This window comes from Scardinius erythrophthalmus (genome assembly GCF_964197995.2).
Source record: "Scardinius erythrophthalmus genome assembly, chromosome: 17".
NCBI lineage: Eukaryota > Metazoa > Chordata > Actinopteri > Cypriniformes > Leuciscidae > Scardinius > Scardinius erythrophthalmus.
This window is the reverse complement of record NC_138237.1, coordinates 40,537,962-40,561,023: the sequence shown is the minus strand read 5'-3', so window position 1 is coordinate 40,561,023 and position 23,062 is coordinate 40,537,962. Positions and strand designations below refer to the sequence as shown.

Here is a 23,062-nt window from a genome sequence, read left to right as displayed (position 1 = left end):
TGATAACTATATTTGCGTCCACACCGGAGGATGATAACGGTCTGTTTTATCGTTCGACAGCTGAAAAAAAAAAACTTTCTGAAAGTGATCCCAACGATATCGTTATAGTTGTGGTGTGAACTCTGCTATTCTTTAATATGGAGAACGATTTTTAGAACTTTACCGTTATCTTTATAGTTATTGTCCTTGGTGTGAACAGGGTCAATTTTGATTTCAGTTGGACTTTAAAGGCCTATTTACTTTGCTAGCGCATATTACTAGTCTTGTGGTGAAAAATTAATCCATGCAAGTTAATACACAGAAAAAAATTGTTTGCCGTCGTAATCTTTAATCAAAGTCTGAAAAGTTACTTCCGGTCTGGAATGGCGTTCCTTCTCTGATGATGTAGGTTTGACGGCTTGGGTTGGGAAACGCTTAACCACTCCCCTCAACCCGTTAGTCCGCTATGAGCAGAGATGGAGAGGAGGAGCACTAGAGTAAAACCCTGCCCTCTGTTCAATATTCCTTTTCACTGGGAAATACGACACAACACTGGAGAAAAGTCGTTTGCAACTTCCGGTTCAATGAGGCATGCTGTGGGATGGATTTATCCCCTGTGCTACGAACTCCCTAGTTCTTGTTGTGTCTTCAATGATGGCATGACGAGCCCCACACGGCAAACAGATCACCCGAGATGATAACAGGAGCAGGGTTCCCACAGGTCTTTGAAAGTTTGTGAATGGCCCTGGAAAGTTCTTGAAAATAAACATACGTAGATACGGGCCCTTGAAAGTGCTTGAATTTATTTTGTGCAAGAAGTTTTAGAGAAAAATAAATCCATATCATTCCCTCTGGTACGTTAGTTTGTTATTTCGCCAACACTTCGTGGCCTATGCATTCTAATTTGCATTACCTTAAGTGTTTCCAGCGTGAGGAACTTTGTGTTGTATGTTGCCATGACGTTCCACGCGCACAAATCTACTGCGATGGAACCTCAACATTGCAAACATAGGCTGGCTACAAGAGCCGAAGCTCTTTTCACTAAAATCCATGCAAAGTTTATATCAGATCATTTTAGAATACAGTATTGGATGTATCCGATTATTCTTCAGTTTTATGCAAAACAGAAATAAGACAAATAGACTAACAGATCTGTCATATGGCCACAAATAAATGCAAAGAGCTTTTTTGCATAGTTGTGTTTGACACATGAAAACTGTAACAATGTATCTTACGAGGTAACACAGTGTAACCTTGCTCTCACTGGATATGTGTCCCCACATGAAGTCCTTGAGTTTGAGGGTATTGGACCTGGAAAGTCCTTGAAAGGTCCTTGAATTTGAAGTTAACCGAGGTGTGGGAACCCTGCAGGAGAGACTTGTCCTGATTAATGACAATGTATTCCCGTTAATTTAGTTGAATTGTATGACATTGTTGATGCAGTGATTTACCATTAGATTGTGATCTTTAGTTGTAGAGCATAAATGAGCTGGGTCAGATAATATTCACTGCTTGAGGTGATGTTCTCTGATTTACAATCTGTTGATCTTCCACTGGTGAGATTCAATTATTTGGGATGTGTGTCTGTGACCTCATGTTGGGCAGGAGATCGCTTGTGCAAAAATGGAAAAATGTAGTGTCACCATGAAGACAAGACAAGAACATAGTTAAAAAAGCGCTTTCTAATGACTCCAGGCTTTACATTTCCAGCTTCTCGCTCACTACTGAGAGACAAACCCTGAACGATCACGGAGAGACTATCTGACTTTCCAAACACCTGCTCCTCGCTCCAGACCCAGAAGTGAAACAACAGGGATTAGAAAACTGAAGTGGAAATCGCAAGCACTGCATCTCTATTACTGAGAAGCATTTGAAAGTTCTCTGTTTGCTTCACAGTAAAGTTAGTCCCATAAGCATGATGAGGCGAAGGTCGCATCATATTCCTCACTTGTTAATGTCAGTCCCACCCACCACCTCATCTCTGACTGTGACTGTACTTAAAGCGGCTGTGCTTCTGGTGTCTGTATAACACGAGACCAGCGCCACACCATGTTTGCTCTGGGTCTGCTCACCTGTGCTGTGCTGACAGCTTTCAGTGCTCATGCAGAAGTGGTCAAGGACTTTAATAGGTGTAAGCAGTTTTTCTACATGGGCATAGAACCAGGAGGAATGGATCAGAATGCCAAGAAAATCTGTCAGATGTATGGTCAATCCATGAGCTATTATTACGCTACGCTGTACTCAACACGACACAGGATTCCCCTCTACAGTGCCTATGTGTTTGATCCTAAATGCGAGAACGCCCGTGGAAGGTCAGACGATTGGCACGTCGAGCCACAGGTGACTATGTGCTTCTGTTCTCTAACAAAACACTTTATTAGCAGTTTAAGCTCTGCAATCCATTAGAAGCAGTTCTGTTCATCTAATTATTGGTCTTCATTCTGTTCTGCCATTGAAAATACGGTAATCCAGGGTTGCTGCACACTTTTTAAAGTCAAATTTAAGGCTTTTTAAGACCTTTTTAAGACCCGAAGAAATCAAAATGAATACCGTACATTAAGAGTGCGCAATATTGACAAAAATATATCTCGATATTTTCAACGTTTTGTTGATAATAATTAGATAATATTTTACTGATTGTGTTCTGCACTGGTACCATGGCTGGTTTAGGCCTGTTGTTGACAGCAGACTCACGAAGATATTCATATTAGTCATATTTTATGCAGAGGTCAGCAGTGACAGAAATTAACATTTTTTTATCAAAGGGCAATATTTGCCACCTTAAATTGATTTCCAGGGGCATTTTCACCTATATATGGACATTTTTCTAAACTTATTTAGAGGTATGCATCATCTTTTATATCACATTCTAACATTACAATTCAATTATATTTGATATTCAATTATATTATTAGAATACTAACTAAATTCCATCTTTGCAGTGCAGAGGTGACACAGAAGCGGCATCAGAACTGGCATTAATAGACCTACATTTAAACTCCATTTACAATTGCATGAATAAAGCTATGAGATTTGTTTTGTTTTTTATTCAATATTTAAATATTAAATTATTTCTGTTGTGCATTGAATCGTTAAAATTATTCGTTCAAAACGCGGATTTCAGTCAAAACATCATCGGTCTGTTGGAGTCTGCTACGGTTTGATTTTGAAATTCTCGTTGGCGAAATAAAGGGAAAACAAACAATACTGACAATATCGTGTCTACTGTTGTGAACTTACAGCTGAACTGACATCTACCAACTCTCTTCTCCTCTCTCCTCTCGCGCGCAGGAGACAGGCGGAGGCTAATATGCAGTCACATGGACAAGCAAATCCACACAGATAGAATAATAAAAAAGAATACGTACGCTAATTAGATTAGAAAGTAGATGTCATCGAAAATGTAAGACCTTTCATAGGTAAAAATAAGACTTTTTATGGCCTTACATTTTTTTAATCTGTTTAAGACTTTTTAAATTTTCTATCCCTAACCCTGTAATTGTACAGTAAACATTATAAATGTCCACTAAAAGAGACAAAGTAGGCAGAAAGAACAGAACTTTTTTCCACAAGAGAAGTGGTCAACATTAAACTAACCATCTAACATATTATTTATTCTGGAGATTTCTCTACGTAGCTCAAGTAGAAGTATGGTCCATGAGGGAGAGTTGAGAAAACTTCGACTATATAAAAGAGTTATTAAAAGAAGTTAAGCCATAGACAGTGACTATACAACTCAACCGGATATGACCGTGGACACCTGAACCCCAGCAGCTTCAACTGCGGTGATGGCCATACGGCAACATACACACTGACCAATGCCGCACCGATGAACCCGAAATTCAACCAGGGCCTCTGGAGAAACTGGGAGGAAACTTTGAGGAGTGTTTTAATAAACCAGCTCAGCATTGATGGTTATTTAGCAACAGCCTATGTCACAGGTACGGTACCTAATGCAAATCTACGAATACCACAAAGGCAAAACCCTGAAGACTCTGAAAGGGTGACGGTGCCCTCTCACGTCTGGACGGCTGTCTGTTATAAACACCACACTGATGACAGATGGTCTTTCTCCTTCGGCTATATGGGGGAAAACCAGCCAGGACAGCCTGGCATAAACCCGATGAGTGTCTCAGACCTGGAGTATCAGCTCAGCACACTCTACAGTCAGCGCTCAGGAACTCCACGGAGAGTTTCTATTTTTGCAGATGCTTGTTTTGGTGATGATGATACATTAAACATGGTAAAATTATTAATACAATCAGTGAAACAGGGAGTCCAAATAATGTTTCCACGGTTCATGTTTGATGACGTGAAAAGGGCCATCGGCAATTACAGCCAGAAAGTCGAGCTGAAAGAGATTAGCCTTTGACAGCATGGACACTTACTATACTGTGGCTGAGGATCTGAAGGCTGCTGCTGGACGTGCTTGTCTTATAACTGATCTCAGACCAGTAAGGAAATATGTGCATGATGAGCTCAGAAAGAGGGAGGTATCCGAGGGGTCGGATGCTGTTGAATGCCTGTTGGTCCCAGAGAAGCAGAAGACTGCAGCTGATGGGTCGCCCTGCTCAAGCGTCTCAGAGTCCAGATACGGCTGTCGGTGCTCCTCAGGAGATAAAGCCAAGCCCTGCTGCTCCTCTCCCGGCCTGTACCGGCCCGATCTCAAGAGCTACAGGTGTACCTCAGGCCGGAGGCTGATAGAGTGCTCACCGCGGTACTCACTCGTCACGGCTAATGGAGAGAGATGCAAGGATGATCACCTCTGCGCCACATACGGCGAGGACTACTACTGGTGTAAGACTGATCGTGGTTACATTAAAGATGGCTGGGATCACTGCAGTCCTCCGCTCCGGAACAGTAAAGCTAAAAACGGGAAGTACTGCCGCAGCGACCATGCCTGTGCCAGATATGATGAGGGTTATATGTGGTGCTACACAGATGATGAAGGCAATTCTGACGAGTGCTGTACTTCTGATGACTGCTACTCTACTGTGAACGGCCAAACCTGCAGGCCTGATCACAGGTGTGGATACCATGGGTATAGTGACCTGTGGTGCTACACGGATTATGAAGACCACTGGGATTACTGTTTGCAAAAATTGTGCATAGATGGTTTACAATGTATAGTATACTGTAAGAAATAAGTTTGTAAAATAACAGAAAAAGAACTGGCCTCTCATTACCGGGACATTATCCATTAATGTACCGACATTTCTGTTAACTATAAAACACAATGCAATGCAGTGTAAAATTCAAAGCACAATTAAATACGGAAAATGTTGTCAAATTAATACAGTATATTGTGCCCTATGATTAATGAAGCTATGATTAACTAAAGCAGGACTTTGCAAAGTTGATTGTGATTGTACTTGGAGCTCTTACTAACCTACAAGCTTTCTAACATAAAATAAAGACTCTTATCTCTTATCTGTAATTAACAGTTGCTTAATTTTATTTTTTCGTTTGATTTGTATACAAAAACAAAAATCTCAATAAAAATATGCATGAATCTTTAATATATGTGCAAATTCTTACACAAAGGAGTACACTTTGTTTTCAGTAAAAACAAGTCTCTGACATTAGTAGACTCTCTTAAACACAAGCTATCAGAGCAGTGCTGTGATCTTCATGAAGAGTAAACTGTGTCCACGCTCACAGATATAAACTCCAGATCTGCTCGTCTTCATCCGCTCACACTCCTCAGCTCAGAGTTGTCAATCTGGCTGCTATGAACATCTGTGAACTTTAAACATCTCTCTGTTTGGAAATTGGAAAAACATCTTCCAAATTATATTCTGGCACTGAACAGAGAGTCGTAAACTAGAGCCTACATTTAAAGATCAGCTAACTGCCTTCTCCATTGTTTTATCTGCTTTGTTGCAACAAAAAAGCAACACTTTTATGAAAATGAGCAAACAACAGGATAAATCATTCAAAATGTATAAACAATGGGAAAAAGAAAAAGCAATACAAGTTGAAGCATCTGTATATGAGAGGCAGGTTGGGCAGAACAGGGGATATGATGGAGACACACACACACACAAGAGCGTTTAAGCAAGTGTTACGGTCCATGAACCTCAGTGCACTGATGAACAGAGTCCAGAGCATATACACACTGAGAAGATGCATGTATATGACTTCACCATAATCTATTACAGACATAAAAGTGGCAGCAACTTATTTTATTTTTACTTCAAACCTTTCACCAGTTGCTGAACATGAGGGACAGAGGAGAGAGCGTCATCAATTACACTCAATCTCCGAACCTTGGGAAGTAGTGACTGAAGGAAGATTATGGATTTTGTATAGAAAACAACATAAGTTTTGTTTTATCAGCATTTAAAACTAGTTTTAGTTCAAATAATTTGCCTTGAACAATATTAAACGCAAGCTGCAGTGGGTGAGAGCCAGACTGGGTGTGGATGCTGAACTATATATACCTGTATCATCAGCGTGACAGTGAACGTGCGTTATGAACATTATGATCAGTATTATTGATATATAGAGTAAACAGGAGTGGTCCTGGGACAGAGCCCTGTGGCACACCTTTATAAACCCTTCTGCCTGAACACACTGAGCTCTGCTTGAGGGATCGTTATTACACCAACCAATGGCATGTTTAGATAATCCAATACTTATTAGATTAGATTTCTTTATTTGTCATTGTACAGGGTGGGCCATTTATATGGATACACCGTAATAACATGGGAATGGTTGGTGATATTAAAGTCCTGCTTGTGGCTTGTAGGGAATTCCAAACCTGCGTATATTCTAACGCACATAACTATAGAACCCATTCTAAATGCGCATGTGACCGCCATCAGCGTTTCTCACAGGTTCGCGTTTAAAGTCTGTGTAGAGAGAATGGTGTCGTCTTAGCGGCCCCTAATTTAATAACAAGTGATCGTTGCGACGGAAGCAAATCAAACAAAACTAACTTTAGATGGAAATAACTTAACTCTGCTTAAAGCCGAAACAATCTGTTACCTTAAATTATACGCTTATCTCTGTAAAGCTGCTTTGAGACAATCTACATTGTTAAAAGCGCTATATAAATGAAGATGACTTGACTTGACTTGACATTAGTATATGTGAGGGGGCAAACTCCTCAAGATGGGTGGTGACCATGGTGGCCATTTAGAAGTCGGCCATCTTGGATACAAATTTTGTTTTTTCAATAGGAAGAGGGCCATGTGACACATCAAACTTATTGGTAACGTCACAAGAAAAACAATGGTGTGCTTGGTTTCAATGTAACTTTATTCGTTCATGAGTTATTTACAAGTTTCTGACCACTTATAAAATGTGTTCAATGTGCTGCCCATTGTGTTGGATTGTCAATGCAACCCTGTTCTCCCACTCTTCACACACTTTTAAATAACTCATGATCACATGGCCCTCTTCCTATTGAAAAAACAAAAGTTGTATCCAAGATGGCCGACTTCTAAATGGCCACCATGGTCACCACCCATCTTGAGGAGTTTGCAATCATTGCAATATTGCTCATAAATAAATAAAGTGCTCGTAGTGTTTCGCATAAGTTATCTTGTGTGTCAGGAATGTGTTGTTGTGATGATGATGGTTTGGGGATGTATTTTCAGTTCATGGTTCATTATCGTGATAGCTTTGGGACAGAAGCTGTTCATGAGACTCGTTGTGTGTGATCTGATAGACCTGTAGTGTTTAAGCGATGGCTGGGTGATGCGGATCCTTCAGAGTGTTTTCTGCAGACATCGAGAGGTAAACATGTCATCCAGGGCAGGTGGTGTTTGTTGTGTGATGTTCTGTGCGGTCTTTAGTACTCTCCGCAAGCCCTTCTCATCAGCGGCCGAGCTTCCTCCACACCACACCAGCACTGCATGTGCGAGGACTCTTTCAGCGGGACAGCGGTAGAATGACACCAAGAGCCGTTGTGACAGGTTTATTCTCCTCAGCATTCTTAAGAAATACAGCCGCTTTTGTGCCGTCTTGACTAACGCTGTGGTGTTTGTAGTCCATGAAAGGTCCTTAGAGATGTGTGTGCCCAAAAATGTGAAGCTAGACGCTCTCTCTGCTATCTCCCCGTTGATATACAGTGGCGTGTGAACGATCTGTTTCTTCCTGAAATCAATACTGAGTTCTTTTGTTTTATTAATGTTTCGAGTAAGGTTATTATCTGTGCACCACACCGTCAGCCTCTGTACCTCCTCTCCACCGGTGATCAGCCCGGCAGTCGAGGCGTCAGCACAGTTTAATAATGCTGTTAGTGTCATAAGATGGTGTGCAGTCATGAGTATACAGAGAGCACAGAAGCACACAGCCTTGAGGGTCTCCCGTACTGATGTTCAGCGTGGATGAGGCGGTGTATCAGTAAGGTATGATCGACCGTATCTAAGGCTTTGATAGATCAGTGAATAACACTGCAGTGTTGCTTTCTGTCCACAGACTCAGTTAAGTCATAATACTTTTACGGCTGCTGTAGTTGTACTATGTTATTTCCTAAAATTAGATTGAAAACCAGACAGTGTATTATTAACATATGGAAAGTCCTACAATTGATTGCTGACAAAAGTTTCAAGGACTTTAGCCAGAACTGACAGCTTAGACATGGACGGTAATTATTTGGGTGTGTGGGATCTCCACCTTTAAACGGAAGAACAAAGAACCATTTCCATATAAGTGACAATAGAAAGATTGAGAATATGAGTCAGAGGTGGTGCCAACTGTGTGTAAGAGAAAAATTATTATGTATGCTGATGATACGGTGCTATATGCACATGGTAAAACTGCGGAAGAAGTTGCTCAAAAACTGACCAAAGAGATGAAGAAAGTTTCTCTGTGGCTGAAAAAATCATGCCTCACCTTAAATCTAGACAAGACTGTTTCGATGTTTTTTACAAATCGTTATAAAATACAAAACTGCCCTAAGATTTTAATTGATGGACAAATCATTTCAAATCCAGATCAGGTAAAATATTTAGGTGTTATATTGGAACCAAATTTAGGCTTTAAAAGGCACAAAAAAAAAAATCAAATACAATTAAATTTAATATGGCACAGTTCAGATGCATTCGAAATTCCCTTACAATCAAGGCCTCAGGAGCCTATCTAAATGCAATGATTGTTCCACATTTTCTTTATTGTATGACAAGTTGGTCACAGGCTTGTAAATCTGTCCTCAGGCCACTTGAGTCATTATATAAAACTTCTTTAAAGATTCACGATAAGAAAGGCAGACGATTCCATCACTGTCATATCCTAGTAAAACACAAATTTCTCAGCTTTGAAAATCTGATTATCCACACAAATTTGTGTTTGATGTATAAGATCCTTCATGATACCGCTGCTCCTCCACTAAAAGAGTTTATATCTTTGGGCTCTGAAACAACAGCTCGAGCCACTAGATCAACAGTGCGAGGCGAATGTAGAATCCTTAAACGTCGGACAGCATTTGGAAACTCTGCCTTTTCTTGTGTGGCCGCTCGTCAGTGGAATATGTTGCCTACAGAGCTGATAAGAAGCAGGGGCGCCGCTAAGGGGGGGGAAAGTTAGGACGATTCTAAGGGCCCAGGCACTTTTGGGGGCCCCAGAGATCAATTTTATTAACGGAATGGGTGCGGTAGGGGGCCCAACCTCATATTCTTTCATAGGGCCCAAAATTGATAGTGGCGCCCCTGATAAGAAGCACAACCTTTTATACATTCTCACGCCTGGCAAAGAAATGGCTTGTGTCAAATCAAATTTGCACCCACATGTGACCCGGAGGTGTGTGTGTGTGTGTGTGGGGGGGTAAGTACGTGTTCTATAAGAGTAGACCAGAGTTAATGAAAGGTGTGAAGATCTGATTGTTGTGCATATGAAGACTTTAATTATTTATTTGGTCAATGTAAATTTCATTATTCATGTATGTATGATGTATTATGTATTTTATTATAACATCAGCCTGCCCAGGGACTACGGGTGGAAATTAGCTCTTGAGCTAAAACCTGGTACTATGCATCTCTCCCCTTGAGGTTAATGTTTATTGTACGCTGTCCCTGTTTTTTCTAAATAAATAAATTAAATTAAAAACAATGTGGGCTGTAACTGTATAATAAGTGATCAGGAGCTGCTGGTTTAGCGCCATCTACAGGTGTAAGAAGAGCTCTGCACACCTCAGAGATTACAGCTGATGAGGAGGAGTGAAGCGCTTGATACACACACAGCTCTCTGACTGAGCCATCGAAGGGTTAGCATGAGCACCACTGGGGGAATCTAACTAATAACCAGAAGATAGGAAGAGTTCACTGAAACTTCATCAGTGATTGTCCTTCATAATACATGATGGAAGTTCTGTACCTTTATTATTCTCAGTCAATGATTTGACAGTTAAAAGCTGATGTTACTTAGGTTGCTCTATGTTTGTGTAAGGAAATGTTCAGCGTGGCGTTAGGTGGGATCTAATGCTTTCAAAGCTAGCTTAGTTGCTATTGCTAGCATCTTTCTGGAATTGCCTTCCCTACCTTACATACCCTACCTCTAGCATATAAACTACTCATCTACCCTAACCCTAACTACTTCTATAGAAAAGATAAACTGAAATAAGTAATAAAAGCATTAGTAGTTGCTCCGTAACAGCGGCACTGAGGTCAGCTGATCAGTCTCAGAGATGTGTACATGTATATATTCACTGGTGTGTTACTGCAGGAGAGCCTCGTGTGTGTGCAGGTCCTCTTCTCTCTCTCTCTCTGTGTGTGTGTGTGTGTGTGTCTGTGTGTGTGTGTGTGTGTGTGTGTGTGTGTGTGTAAAGACGACCAAAAACTGACATCCAAATGATTTATTCCATCCAGCAAAAGAAGTGAACTCAACATGTCTGGCTTTAACTGCAAACATTTATTACATGTTCTGATGGAAACAGCTGATCCGTCACAGATGGAGCGGGGGAACGGCAGTGATGCATGCTGGGACAGCACAGAGTAAACGCATGTGTGTGCCATTCCACCGCGACTCCACACACACACCGGGGCATCTGGATGCTTTACACTATGTTATTGGTGTTTCCTTAAAAAAACACTAACAGAAATGATTAATAATCATCATGAACAAGGCATGCATAACGTTTCATCTTATTCAAATTAAGAGCTATTCAAGGACAGCTTTAAAAAACCATATACGGCATTTACATAAATTACATTTGTCCATGTCACCGATTAATAGCTGTCCTCGACGCTTCTGATCAAGGCAAGCTCTGTTAGACGTGTGTGTGTGTGTTACTCGACATTAGCATAATCGTGTGTGTGTGAGTGATGTCACACAGCTTCCCAGTCTCACATTAACACAACATCATCTACGGTCTGTCGGTCACAGCGGTGTGGAGGAGGACCCGGGGGAGAACAGACAGATATGCTGAAGACGGCCACATCAGCGGACTGCCAATCAGCAGCCACCACTTCATCTCAAAGCCTCGACCCACAGGAAGTGACACGCAGGAGAGGTCAGAGCACTTCCTGTGTATGCGAGGACACGTGAAGAATCATTTACTGATGAACAGAAGACCGGCGGAGGAAACATCCAATCAGAGTCGAGAGAGCTGACGCGCTGCTGTGAATCGAGTCCATGTGCAGAATCACTGCTAGTTTCTGATTTGGGTAAGAAGGAATGTGAGAAAGCAGTGTGTGTGTGTGTGTGTGTGTGTGTGTGTGTGTGTGTGTGTGTGTGTGTGTGTTCCTCTAGTCGATGTACTGTGAGAGCCAGCGGAAGCCCTCTCCGTAACCCTGTCTCTTCAACACACTGCACATGAAGACCTCCAGCGGCCGCGTGTTCAGATCCTTCACTGCGATGGTGCCCTGCGGAGACACACACACACACACACACATCAGGACCTTTATCATCAATCCTCATTTTTCCTTCGTGGGTCAAAATCACCTGAAGCCCTGGAATCATGGGCGGCGCTAGGGAGGGGCTAGCAGGAGCTTCAGCACCCCCAAGAAAGACCAAAGCGCCCCGATAGCACCCCCAACTTCATTTCTGGAAGCAATTATATTCAGGCTGTATTCTATGAATACAAAACTTATCTGGTTATTTCGACACAAGTCGTTATTTCTACATAAGGGGACATTCTAAGCCACATTAAGCGTTCTTATAATGGTTTTCTATGGGAGGAAAATGCTTAACGTGTAATTAAACGGTGCGTTCATATTCTGGGCTCGTCTGATTTTTTGTACATAGCATAGCCTACTTTATGATTTTAGTATCATAATGATTAATAAATGCACATACAATTATTCGTGAACTTGATTTGAACAAATGCCTTTCAACTTGTGTGTGCAAAATTCAGAATTAAATGAATGTGCAGCAATGTGTTCAAATAGAGAGTCTGTAGGCCTACTACACTGTTGTAGCCATTAAATAAGCGCATTTAGTTTCATATTTGTTAAAATATTATAATGTTATTTTTTTCCATCTTTGCTGATTATGAAAAGTGAACAGCACGAGTAAGATAGGATGCGCAATATATCAAGAGACATGGAGTGGGTCAGACATGATTTTGACCACTTCAAGTTTTGTTTTGTAGAAAACCTTTCTTTAAAGTGAATTTCGTTTTGTATAAATTGTATCTTAATTTTAATCAATTTTTCATCAACCAATTGCCTGGATTCAATAAATAAGAAGCAAATATAACAGACAATATAATTAAACTCAGTGTATGCCTCGCACAGACATGAGAAATACATCAAATACACAAAGCTTGAAATGTATTTTAACGAAATCATTAAAAACGAAAAGTAAAAGGCTACTCTCTGATTATGTAATCCATGATGTGCATTTCTCTCTACAGGCGCGTTCACTACGAATATGGCGATCGTCAACTTCATCTTTGCAGTCGACACTGTCAGAAAACACTAGTTTATTAATAAAAATCAATGTACGCGTGTCACCGGATTTACAAATGCACATCTTGCTTGTTGCACGCACACATATGTCAAAATAATGAGATATTATGTTGAAATAACATTATTATTATTAATAAGTCTTTTAGAATATTTGATTGAATGCTGAATGTTGCTCTTCTTCAATTTAATACAATTAAAACTTTAATTGTGAACATTAAAATAATTGAATATTATATATTTAGTGGCCAAGTTTTGCTCATTTATTAATAGTAGGCTATATACCTCTATCTATCTATATATCTATAGCCTATAATTGCGCAGCTCCCCCTGTCAATGATCTAGCACCTCCTCAACACATGCCTTAAAAATTCTCTGGAGCCACCCCTGCCAAAAATTATACTTCATTTTTTGTCAAGAAAGCTTATTTTATTTCATTTTGATAATATTTTTTAATGCAATTTTTTGGGAGATTTTTTTATTTTTTATTTAATTTATCTTTAAATGACTAGATTTGATTAATAAATAATAAATAAATAATTATTTAAGCACATTTCTCACATTCTTTCCACTTAAATTCAAATTAACTCAATTTCATACATAACCTTTTAATTCAGCTCTACATATCTGACATTGAGTGTCTTTGAGCTCTTGTGGATAATAATAATATCAGATGATATTTCCTGACTCTAGATGGGCTTATGGCCAGTAGCAGTTTTAACATTAAGTGACATGGCATCTGACACACAGAAGCCAATGGCACGTCACTGTCATGGTCATGTGACGTCAAGTCACTACTGCAGGTGTCGCAACACGGTGACATGTTCCGCGACTCGGTGTCAGTCAGTGTCAGTGTGTCGCGATGTCAGTGACACATGCCAATGAAGACCGGATGTGCCAATACGCAGAGTGACATGTGCTATATGAGCTGTTCCTCTGGGTCCTCCTCAGTGTGCATTCAGATACACATAGACATTATAAAATCTTTTTTTTGGTAATGTTTTAGCATTTTTAGTTTGAATGTTGAGCATGTTTAGGTTTTCTATGTGTACAGAAGCATTCCTCATTCCTCAGGGGGTCAGATCTAGCCGAGGGGGAAGGACGTGTTACGTTTTCGAATTTCCTGAAACTCCTGGAATCCATTATTTTGTGTGTGTGTGTGTGTGTGTGTGTGTGTGTGTGTGTGTGTGTGTGTGTGTATTCATGGTTCGAGTGCAACACAAGTCCTCTGATGAACATATATTTCCGGGTCAAATGAAACGAATGAAAGCTGGACACATCGGTGTCTTCTCAGCATCACTCGCTCTGTCCAATCCCAGCACTGCATTACAGCACACAGAGTGAGAGACACTAGACATGGGCCAGAGCTGAGGAACAGGCTCAGTAGCGCCACCTTGTGACTTAAGTGGGGGTTACATGTATAGCTCTCATCGAGCCGGACCACTTCCTGACCTACAGTCGTCATCCCGGAACAGGAGCTCCGCTATTCCCGTGTGAATGAGGATGTGTTAAAGCTCCTGGGAGTGAAAAGTGCATTATCAAAGAAACGTCTTATTTTCATGCGACTCTCAGCACACGTGGTCAATGTTATGCCGAGACACCACAGACTGCAGTGGCGAGGGATATGTCACACTTCCTGCTTCCGGAACGCGGAGTAGGGATTCAGAACTTCCGGTCAACAGTATTTCTCGATAAGGATTTAGATTATCAGCCATAATGTCTAAACCACCCGAGGTAGACTGACCAGGAGCTATGAGGTTGTGAAACGAAGGTTTTTGCTCCTGTAGAAGCTACAAGTTCGTATGAAATCAACCTTGTTTTAAGAAAAACATGTTTTATCTGCGATCTTATGAAAAAAAAACTACACTACCCACAATCCTAGTGTACCCTTTCCTCAGTTTTGACGTTTCCACTTTCCACAGAGTTTTCATTTACCATCCGAACCACATCGTCATATGTGACTTCAGGGAGGATGCGGAGAGATTTGGTCCAGCGGAATCTATCGGACTCCACCACTGTAAAAAGCTAACCGGAAGAGCCGTATCCCTACTAAAAGACGTACTTCCGGCCTTCAATTTTTCCGTGACATCGACCTATTGTGGGATTGAGATGGTGTCGTGTGTTTGGTCACATGGATGATCCTGCTGAGAGTATTAGGAGAGCCGAGTCCACAGCACAACTATAATGATGACCATACAGTAATATCGCAGGAATGAGAAATAAAAACACGGACAGCCAATCAGAGTCTGTCCTGCTTTAACCAGCTCAAGCATTTAAAGCGACAGGACACACATCTGCAGGAACAGCCTCAACATGAGCTCCTCGTCTCCATCAGGGTCAGCGTCTCAGAGTCCGTCACGCCGCGCACACACAGCTGATACAGCGGCGGATTAAACACACTGATGAGTGGAGGAGCGCGGATGAGGAGGAGTGTGAGTGAGTGAGTGAGTGTGTGTGTGTGTGTGTGTGAGTGAGTGAGTGAGTGTTTGTGAGTGTGTGTGAGAGACTGTACCTTGCCTGTGGTCTGCCCGTACAGGCCGAAGATCTCGCGCAGCTTCTCCTCGCTGATGGCCTCGGGCTTGTCGATCTTGTTGCCGAGGATCAGGATGGGCACGTTCCCGATGGTCTCGTCTGTCATGAGTGCCTGTTATTGAGGCCAACACACACACACACACACACACACGTGCGTTAAACACAGCAGCTCAGGTATGGGATGAATATAGTATCAATATGATTAACACATGCAAGCACACTTATCAATGAACTTGATACATGTCACAGAAATGTGTAATCCATGCCTTTCAACTTGTGTGTGCAAAATTCTAAATTGAATGAATGTGAAGCAATTTGTACAAACAGAGACATTTTTGTGAATGCAAATGTTTTCCTTTGTATTAGTGTATCATAATTTGCGCATGCAACACAGAAGATGTGCATGTGTGGATCAGGTGACACGCGTGCATTCATTGACGTCTTTTCTGAGTTGATCTCATTTAATTCATTTGGATTTTGAGACTTTCTTTTCGCCGTTTTTAAGCATTTCACAACCCACACACAAACAACTACAAATGAATAGGCCTGGTGCTAATTATTAATGTGTGCACAACTACCCATCTATTTGACAAATTCACAAATGTGCGTCACTACATTTAAACTAATAAAATACAACTTGTGTGTGCAAAATCCCAAATCACATGAATGTGCTGCATTTTGTACAAATAGAGACATAGTTGTTAATACAAAACCTCGATTTTGTATTAATGTAGGCCAGAATTTGTGCATGCAACAAGTAAGACGTGTATTTGTGGATGAGGTGACATGCGTGCATTCATTGACTCATTTCTGAGTCGATCCTATTTGATTCATTTGGATTTTGAGACTTTCATTTCGCAGGTTTCGCTTGCTCGATCCACACACAGCTGTCTGAGTAAACCTGCTACCACTAGATGGCAGTATTCTGCTAAAACAGACAACGGCAGCATAATAAAGCGTTCTTCCCCATTTAAGACGCTTAATGTGAGTGATATTGAAGCACCAGATTTAGTACACAATATAGGCCCACCTTATTAATAAAGCATACTTTATAGAGGCAAACAGATTACATCAGATTATGAACAACACCAATAGAAAACCATTATAAAACGCTTAACGTGCAATAGCGCGTTGCATGTTCAGTAAGGTGTATTGGCTACTGAGTTTAAATATAACCGTTAGGGCTGTCAAACGATTAATCGCGATTAATCGCATCCAAAATAAAAGTTTGTGTTTACATAATTTATGTCTGTGTACGGAGTATAATTATTTTCTATATATAAATACACACACATGCATATATATATTAAAGACAATTTGTTATTTATATATAAAGTATTTAATATAAATTATATATAATATAAATATATATACACACTATATACATGCAAATATTTCTTAAATATATACATGCATGTGTGTGTATTTATATATAGAAAATAATTATACACCGTACACACACATGTATTATGTAAAAACAAACTTTTATTTTGGATGCGATTAATCGCGATTAATCGTTTGACAGCCCTAATAACCGTCTTACTGCATTGACGTTAAGCTTTTTCTTTATAATATGCTCTATGGGAGGAAAACTATATAGCCTACAGACAAGAGCCGATATGAACGCAACGCGCGGCGTTTCTAGAAACAGTTTCTACTTTTCTGCGAAGTCGAGCTGGAACAACAAACTCAAAGTGTGTCAATGATAATCTCAGGTTCTGTTTATGTGCTTTATTTAAAGGGGTGGTTTACTGCCTTTTTTCTTTGCTTGATTGTGTTTATGGGCTGCGATATAACATGTCTTCGTGTTTCGTTTGTTAAAAAACGCCTTATTTTTCCAAAATTTCACCTTTATTGTAAGCCGCGTCCTCCTCTGTCATTTGAACGACCGGTTGACTTCCTGATTCTATGAAACCACTCCCTCAGAAAGAGGCAATGAGCTCAGATTGGTTAGTTCGGCCGGTGTGCTGTAATTGGCTAAACTGCGTCCGGAATCTTCACGCCCATTACCTTTACGGGCGACAGTTGCATGTGCTCCGGACCCGGTCAAATGTAATGGTGTCAATATTGCCTCATCAGTTTGAGCCAGAATCAGACCCAGAGAGCGGTGATGAAGAGAGTCAAGCAGAACCTCCGCAAACACGGCTCTTACTAAACGTTTCTGAATGGTAATTTATTTTATTTTATTATTATTTTCTCAAAGAATTTCCATACGCTGTTACTTGAAAATGCTACTGCTGTTTGTTAGCTTTTGAGATACTTTTCCCCCTGATTAAACATTTGATATAACTGAATACATGACTGAGTAATACCGTTTTTTAAAGATATTGTTTTATTGATAGAATGAACAACCGTTTAACTATTCACAACACTTACCGGTAGTTTACTCAGTTTGTCGTTTTCTTTAGGTGTACATGTGATAACAGCAGCTGAAGTTTGTACACGTTTCTTGTACACACAAAATAGCATCGAACTAACTCGCTACTATAACCAAACAGCTTTGGCATTGGTTTGCGTTCTTGATCAAATAAAAAAATTACGTCAAAGTATACATGGAAAATACGTTTACAAAATTTGTACAAATTCGGGTCCAAAATGTTTATACGCATCTGTCATATACTAAAGCCAGCGCTGGCATTTTTTTACATCCTTGATAAAAGTAAAACATTACGTCTTAAATTATACAGGCAAATACATTTAAAATGATTAAACCTTACTTGCAGGTTGTGGCCTCTGGTTTTAAAGCTGTAACTGCTTCATGTTGTAGTAATAGTTTCTTGTTGAATCCGACATTGAACTCGTGTAGATTCTGGAAGCTGTCTTCCATAAATGCGCAGCACAGAGAGCTAAACTACGATTGTAATTGTCAGGAACATAATCAAACTTAAATTTGAACCATTGTTGATGAACTACAGCGTCTGTAGGAAGCCTGAACACAGAAGACCTGACAGCTACAGCCAGTGGCGTACCGCACATCTCTGAGGCCCCCCCGCAAAGAAGGCGACGGGGCCCCTCCCACCAGCAGTGATGCTATGCCTATCAGTGATGCGCGGGTCAATGTATAAACAACCCGCACCCGACCGACGTTTTAAACTAACCCGCCCGCAACTCGGACCGCAAAAAAAAAGAAAAAGAAAATATTGTACCCGACCCGCTTCCTGACCCGCATTTTTTAAAAGTAGTAAATGCTCTTCGTTGCGTCGTTGGGAAAAAAAAGAATATAGCCTAGGCTATTCTAATTTTGTCAAGAATTATAAAAAATCGTCAATAAGCTCATAATTTGTAAATAGTCTAAATGTTTAGTTATAACAACAATTTTAAAAAGCTGGCTATGTCTATTTTGATGTTTCTGTGCAAGTTCAGCAGACAGTGAGGTCCGGGTTTGTTCCGAGCTTGTGAGCGGAGAGCTGAACCTATTCCGCTCTGCTCACTCATTCCGCAGGGTCGCTCGCTCAACCCAGAATGGCCTGCTGGTTCGAAAATAGGCCTATGTGGAATAAGGGCTACCTCCGACTAATTATTTTTTTTTCTAGTCGACTAGTAGTTGTTCATTTAAGCCATTCGTGGACAAATCGCCCCTTTATATTAATTTAATTAGCCTACTTAAATAGGCTATAGCCTATGGATAATAAGCGTAATGACCGCACGCATAAAGCTTGCCACAAAGAACCGGTTAAAGTAATGATTATGAATGTGTCTAAATTAGCAAGGAGACATTTAATTGTTTAGTAATAAACTGGTGTTTTCTGTGTCGCTGCAAAGATGAAGTTGACAATTCGCACTCGCCATGAACGCCAGAGAGAAATGCACATTTCATTTGGATTACATAATCAGAGAGTAGCCTATTTATTTTGGTTTGAATATTTTCGTTTAAAAGTAGACAATTGATTGATAAAACATTGATCAAAATTAAGATACAATTTATACAAAACGAAAATCTTTTAAAAAGAGTTTTCAATAAAACAAAACGTCGTCAAAATCATGTTTTACCAAAAACAGCGCCGAGGCTAGGAGGGCGCCAGCGCCTCTGCCTCTCAGCAGCTCTGCCTCGCGAGTGGATGATATAGCCCTGAAGACGCCTAGCAATGATAGCCTATACATTAGTGGTAGTATACCTTTAGTTAAGTTATACCTTAAGAGTCTTCGTAGCGCGCTAATAGACAATATTTTCGGAAAATGCAGCCCAGGTATGATGCGTAATGGAGATTCCAAAGCGCTCTTCTTCGGTCAGAGCCATGGAGAGCGATCGCGGATAGGTCCATCCTATGCACCGAAACTTTTAACAATGCAACAAAATATTTAAAGAGCATCAAGCTATTAAAATCTATATTATGTATACGCACGCACAGATAATAACAGCTATATTTGTCAATATTTTTTTTATTAAGTTAAGCAGTGATTGGATAACGTTTTTTATTTTTTTATTTAACGTTTTTAATTTAAGGCCCACCCACAATTGGTCTGGCTTATCCAAAACTGAAATCCTGGCGCCGTGCCTGGTTGGTCGTGCCAGTTTTGTGGCTATCAAATGTGTAAATAGCATCGCAAGAAGTACACATGACAAAACCAGCACTTTGGTCATCATCTTTCATTATTTCGGCAAATGTCTCCCACACTCCCACAGCTTCCACTCCCCAGTCTTCACCTTTTCTCTTGCCGCCTCCATCTGATCCAGACTGAGCTCGTGCGTCATCGTACTTCTTGCCAGTTATTCAGCCAATAAAGTGTAGACCTATGTATTTCATTGAAAATAGTGTCTAATATATAAATTACAAAGGTTTAATTGGCATCTTTATTTCAAACGACCCGACCGACCGCGACCCGAATAACATTAAAAATATTTTTGGATGACTCATAACCGCGGGTGACCGCAGGCACCCGCTCATTTCGGATCAACCCGCGCATCACTAGGCTATAGTGTTAATGACAAGTCAAATGTAAGAGAAAATTGATTTTCCCTGATTGCTGTTTTAGAAAATTATTCATCATTATTAAGAGTTTTTCATGTACTTTTTAAATCACTGCACTTTGCGTGCCGTTTCTCCAGCATGACACGGCATTCTAAATTCACCTCAAATTCATTTGCCGCGTCTTGAGTTTTTCAAAGCAAAAACACGTTCTATCCTATGTGGTGTGTGAACGCCTTTTAGAAGGGTCTGGGCGGGGCCCTCCAAAGAGGCGGGGCCCCTACGCACCGCGGGGGCTGCGGGGGTGTCCGGTACGCCACTGGCTACAGCTCTCCACTATAACTCCTCCTCTTCGACAGCAGAACATGTTCCGGAGGGAGGGTTGATGTAAATGTATGGGTTAGTTACGTATAAAACCCGGGAAGTATCTCGTTGTAGTCCCATTCGAGTCGTTTTTGTAGGCATTAAACTTCCTGATTTTTAAAAGACGATATCTCCGCTTACGTTGAACTTTCAGCGCAGCAACTTTGCAGATACTGTTCATGCACCAACAGCAACATTACACAGTATTTAAAATGAAAAAAAGTTAAAATAGCAATCAACCACCCCTTTAATGTTAAAAGCGTGTCATGTGACTCTGAATATCATTTAGTGCTCCAGCTTTGAGGCTGTAAAAGCAACAATGGATGATTCACCTCAGATCTTCAAATTAAACAAATGGAAACAAGAACGTTCAAACTGTGAACAAACAGTGTATTCTTTGACAAAGATTGTTTTAGTAACTCAGTAGCCTATGAATTTGAATAATGTTTAAATGGTGTAATATTTGTGAATTTGATTATGCTGACTCCGCCCACACGCTGTTCTGATTGGCTGCGGGTTTGATTGATTTGAACAAATGCTGCGCAGTTTATATTTGAACCCTTATTTTATATTTTCAGATTTTACAGTTTAATCCCTTATTTTACATTTTGCAGTTTATATTTGAACCCTGTATTTTGCACACAGTGTTTGAATGGACATCGTCTACATTCTCTACATTAGTCTGCATTGCTTTAAACTGCACAGTGATTGGAGGACAACACTGGACAGGATGTGGATAACAATATTGTAAAAAAAAAATAAATTCACTTTTTTAAACAATAATTTATGAATCAGCTCACGTCTAGCTCTGTCTTGGACTCGGCCAGTCTGCCGTGGTCTATGCAGTCCACCAAGAACACGATGCCATTAATGGCTGGGAGGTAGTTCTTCCACACGCGCCGAGCTGTAGAGAACACACACACACATACACACACGTGAGCTCAGAGGGTCTGATACACACACACACACACACACACACACACACACACACACACACACACACACACACACACACACACACCAGTGAGCTCAGAGGATCTGACACAACTCACCCTGAGCGTGGCCACCAAGGTCAAAGGTAGTGAAGGTCATGCCAGCGATCGTCAACTCCTCTGAGGCTGAAGGAAACACACACACACACACACACACACACACACACACACACACACACACACACACATCACATCAGATCTGACAGAAATCACTTCAGTAAACACATTCATAGTGTAGTGTTCCTGAGGAACTCTAGGCATGCTGGGTAGTGTAGTGTTCCTAAGGAACTCTAGGCACGATGAGTAGTGTAGCGTTCCTGAGGAATTCTAGGCATGATGGGTAGTGTAGCATTCCTGAGGAACTCTAAGGATGATGGGTAGTGTAGCGTTCCTGAGGAACTCTAGGGATGATGGGTAGTGTAGTGTCCCTGAGGAACTCTAGGCATGATGGGTAGTGTAGTTCTGAGGAACTCTAGGGATGAAGGGTAGTGTAGTGTTCCTGCGGAACTCTAAGGATGATGGGTAGTGTAGTGTTCCTGCGGAACTCTAAGGATGATGGGTAGTGTAGCATTCCTGAGGAACTCTAGGGATGATGGGTAGTGTAGCGTTCCTGGGGAACTCTAGGGATGATGGGTAGTGTAGTTCTGAGGAACTCTAGGGATGAAGGGTAGTGTAGTGTTCCTGCGGAACTCTAAGGATGATGGGTAGTGTAGTGTTCCTGAGGAACTCTAGGGATGATGGGTAGTGTAGTGTCCCTGAGGAACTCTAGGGATGATGGGTAGAGAAGCGTTCCTGAGGAACTCTAGGGATGATGGGTAGTGTAGTGTTCATGGGGAACTCTAGGCATGATGGGTAGTGTAGTGTTCCTGAGGAACTCTAGGGATGATGGGTAGTGTAGTGTTCCTGAGGAACTCTAGGGATGATGGGTAGAGTAGTGTTCCTGAGGAACTCTAGGGATGATGGGTAGTGTAGTGTTCATGGGGAACTCTAGGCATGATGGGTAGTGTAGTGTTCCTGAGGAACTCTAGGGATGATGGGTAGTGTAGTGTTCCTGAGGAACTCTAGGGATGATGGGTAGAGTAGTGTTCCTGAGGAACTCTAGGGATGATGGGTAGTGTAGTGTTCCTGAGGAACTCTAGGGATGATGGGTAGTGTAGTGTTCCTGAGGAACTCTAGGGATGATGGGTAGTGTAGCGTTCATGAGGAACTCTAGGGATGATGGGTAGAGAAGTATTCCTGAGGAACTCTAGGGATGATGGGTAGTGTAGCGTTCCTGAGGAATTCTAGGCATGATGGGTAGTGTAGCGTTCCTGAGGAACTCTAGGCATGATGGGTAGTGTAGCATTCCTGAGGAACTCTAGGCATGATGGGTAGTGTAGCATTCCTGAGGAACTCTAAGGATGATGGGTAGTGTAGTGTTCCTGAGGAACTCTAGGCA

The 23,062-nt window shown here is 41.0% G+C and overlaps 2 protein-coding genes across 3 annotated transcripts in view; one reads left to right on the top strand and one right to left on the bottom strand.

Annotated features, from left to right (window-relative positions):
* Window positions 1–4,355: 4,355 nt before the first annotated feature.
* LOC308706124 (uncharacterized protein) lies at window positions 4,356–5,731 on the top strand (the record flags this gene model as incomplete). The annotated part of the gene is made up of 2 exons (XM_081391503.1): window positions 4,356–5,083; window positions 5,641–5,731. The coding sequence occupies 2 exons, from the start codon at window positions 4,356–4,358 to the stop codon at window positions 5,729–5,731; spliced, it is 819 nt and encodes a 272-aa protein (XP_081247629.1).
* A 5,031-nt stretch (window positions 5,732–10,762) lies between these two features.
* The window catches only part of sar1b (secretion associated, Ras related GTPase 1B), a 37,434-nt gene continuing 25,134 nt past the window's right edge, over window positions 10,763–23,062 (bottom strand). The window contains exons 4-7 of one of the 2 annotated variants that reach the window (XM_081391030.1): window positions 21,685–21,750; window positions 21,433–21,536; window positions 15,343–15,474; window positions 10,763–11,786 (exon numbers count right to left, since the gene is read on the bottom strand). In XM_081391030.1, the coding sequence (XP_081247156.1) occupies window positions 11,670–11,786; window positions 15,343–15,474; window positions 21,433–21,536; window positions 21,685–21,750 (419 nt within the window). In that variant the 3' untranslated portion in view covers window positions 10,763–11,669. The remainder of the gene's footprint in view (window positions 11,787–15,342; window positions 15,475–21,432; window positions 21,537–21,684; window positions 21,751–23,062) is intronic. The other variant, XM_081391031.1, reaches the window with a different exon arrangement.